The sequence below is a fragment of the Solanum verrucosum genome, unplaced genomic scaffold, assembly GCF_900185275.1.
Source record: "Solanum verrucosum unplaced genomic scaffold, falcon-dt-bn FXZP01000217.1, whole genome shotgun sequence".
NCBI lineage: Eukaryota > Viridiplantae > Streptophyta > Magnoliopsida > Solanales > Solanaceae > Solanum > Solanum verrucosum.
In genome coordinates this window covers 327,430-329,691 of record NW_026020032.1, presented here as the reverse complement: position 1 = coordinate 329,691, position 2,262 = coordinate 327,430, and the positions used below count along the sequence as shown (strand labels likewise).

The 2,262-nt window shown below is 28.6% G+C and overlaps 1 protein-coding gene across 1 annotated transcript; it reads right to left on the bottom strand.

Annotated features, from left to right (window-relative positions):
* Positions 1–252: 252 nt before the first annotated feature.
* LOC125821483 (NAC domain-containing protein 1) lies at positions 253–2,262 on the bottom strand. The gene is made up of 3 exons (XM_049500901.1): positions 1,971–2,262; positions 1,585–1,868; positions 253–1,002 (listed from the first exon to the last, which is right to left on the bottom strand). The coding sequence occupies exons 1-3, from the start codon at positions 2,134–2,136 to the stop codon at positions 604–606; spliced, it is 849 nt and encodes a 282-aa protein (XP_049356858.1). The 5' UTR covers positions 2,137–2,262; the 3' UTR covers positions 253–603.

Below are 2,262 nucleotides of genomic sequence, written 5' to 3'. Positions count from 1 at the left end.
TTCGGTTCGATTTTGAATATTATTCAAAAAGTCTTACCTAGGAGTATGATTAATTTTTCTACGCGGATTTACATCATATAATTGACTTTTTAAAAATAAGTCTCCTTTTTGTAAGCCCATAATAATGAATTAGGTAATTAATTAATCCTTATTCTACTAATCAGAAGACAAAAAACCAAAGAAAAGAAAAATTGAATAATAAAAATATTGACATTTCATTGTAGAAAACAAATTTTAAAAAAATCAAAGATAGACTGCTGAAAAATATTTATTAAAATTTCACAAGTAAATTAGTTTTTTTTTTCAAATACAAACTGAGAAACTAAATTCTAAAATAATACAACAACAATTTGTTGCCCCTACTACTACAAGGTTTGTTGCTAATAATACCAATGACATAACATTTAATTATATTTTACAATTGTTGTCATAAACTTCTGATGTCACCTTTTCATCCAATAGCCTCCATATAAATATATTTTCACCGGGATGGAATCCCTTTGTCGGAAAAATACATTGTGTATATATATATCTATATACATATTGAACCCCCTTGATATAACTGAGAATCAATTTAGAAAATTCTGTCTCCGCTACTGATTATCACTGGGATTGAAACGTTGGATTCACAAAAAGTGGCTGCTGATAATTGAAGAAAATATTACAATTATTACTTGTAATATTATTTGTATTTTGTTGTTGTGATGATACTTGATCCACATTACTTGTGTTACTCACATAATTCATTGTGTAACTTTGGTCATCATATAATAAATTGTCACTTAGTAATTGTGGAATTGATCCATAATAATCCAATTCCAATAGATGTGACAATGAACAAATTCTTGGTAATTTCATTGTTTGTGGTCCACCACCAACTTCAATTGCATTATTTATACTCACATTTTGTGCCTCCAATTCTTCTTCTTCAACTTTCATCATCTCTATAGTTTTCCCCAAATTTTTCTTCTTATAAATTCTACATAGTACCCAATCATCTAACTGAAAAAAAAAAATAGCCAAGAAAAAAAAAGAATATTAGTTTAATTCTTCATCAAAAGAAAGAAATAAATCTGAATAGAGCCGAATAAATACACTTGATACAAAAATATATTTCTTCTATTCCAATTTATATGACACACTTTCCTTTTTAATCAATCTAAACAAGAATGACACATTTCTATATTAAGTAATAATTTAACTTTAAAATATCTATTTTACCCTTACGGAAATGATTTATGGCTATCAGACCACAAGTTTCAAAAGTCTCTTCTTTTCTTTTTTAAATTTCGTGTCAAATCAAAGTAATTCATATATATAAAATAGGACGGATGGAGCATATGAATTAGAAAATGCACTACAATAAAAATCACGACAAAATTCATAACTAATTCCAGGATTCCTTTTTGGGGTAGCTAGTGAAATGAATATTCATGACTAAAAAAAAACAAGAATTAGCGACAAACAAGTACTTTTATCGTTAAACAACAAAAAAAAATCCAATGCTAACTCTACTTACACACAAATTATCGAAAAATCATGTCAATTACTAGCTATTTAGCGACAGATTAATGATGTTCTTACCCTCATAGATCCACTTTGCTTAGAGTATGTTTGAGACTTTGAATCACTCAAACGATATTCATGCATGATCCAATCAGTCTTGACACCTTTTGGTGGTTTGCCTTTGTAAAAAACAAGAGCTTTTTTAATTCCAACATATTTATTTGCACTATAAATTGCTTTATCAGTGCCAGTAGCCTTCCAATAACCTGACACAGCTGCTCTATTTGGCCTAACGCCATTTGGATATTTTCTATCTCTAGGGGTAAAAAAATACCACTCATTTTCTCCAAATTCTGCCTTTTCTACACATTTTATAAAAAGGAAAAAATAATTAATAATCATAAATAATATAATTCAAATTAAAAACTTAAGATTTTCGAGTATACAAATATATGTGTACTAACCAGGTAATTCCCAGGGATCGAACTTGTAGACATCGATTTCGGGGATAATTGAGACGGGGCATGGCCTTGAAGTAGCTTGATATCGAAGATAATACATGATTAATTCCTCATCTGTTGGATGAAACCTAAATCCAGGAGGAAGATCAGAGCTAATTTTTCCAACCATTATTTTTATAGAAAAATATAAAAATGAATGAATTGGAACAATTCTTTTTTTAAGGATATTGAGAGAAAAGGGAGTTTTAGGATTTTTTTTTTTTAATTCTATAAGGAGGAAAATGAGAAGTGTGAG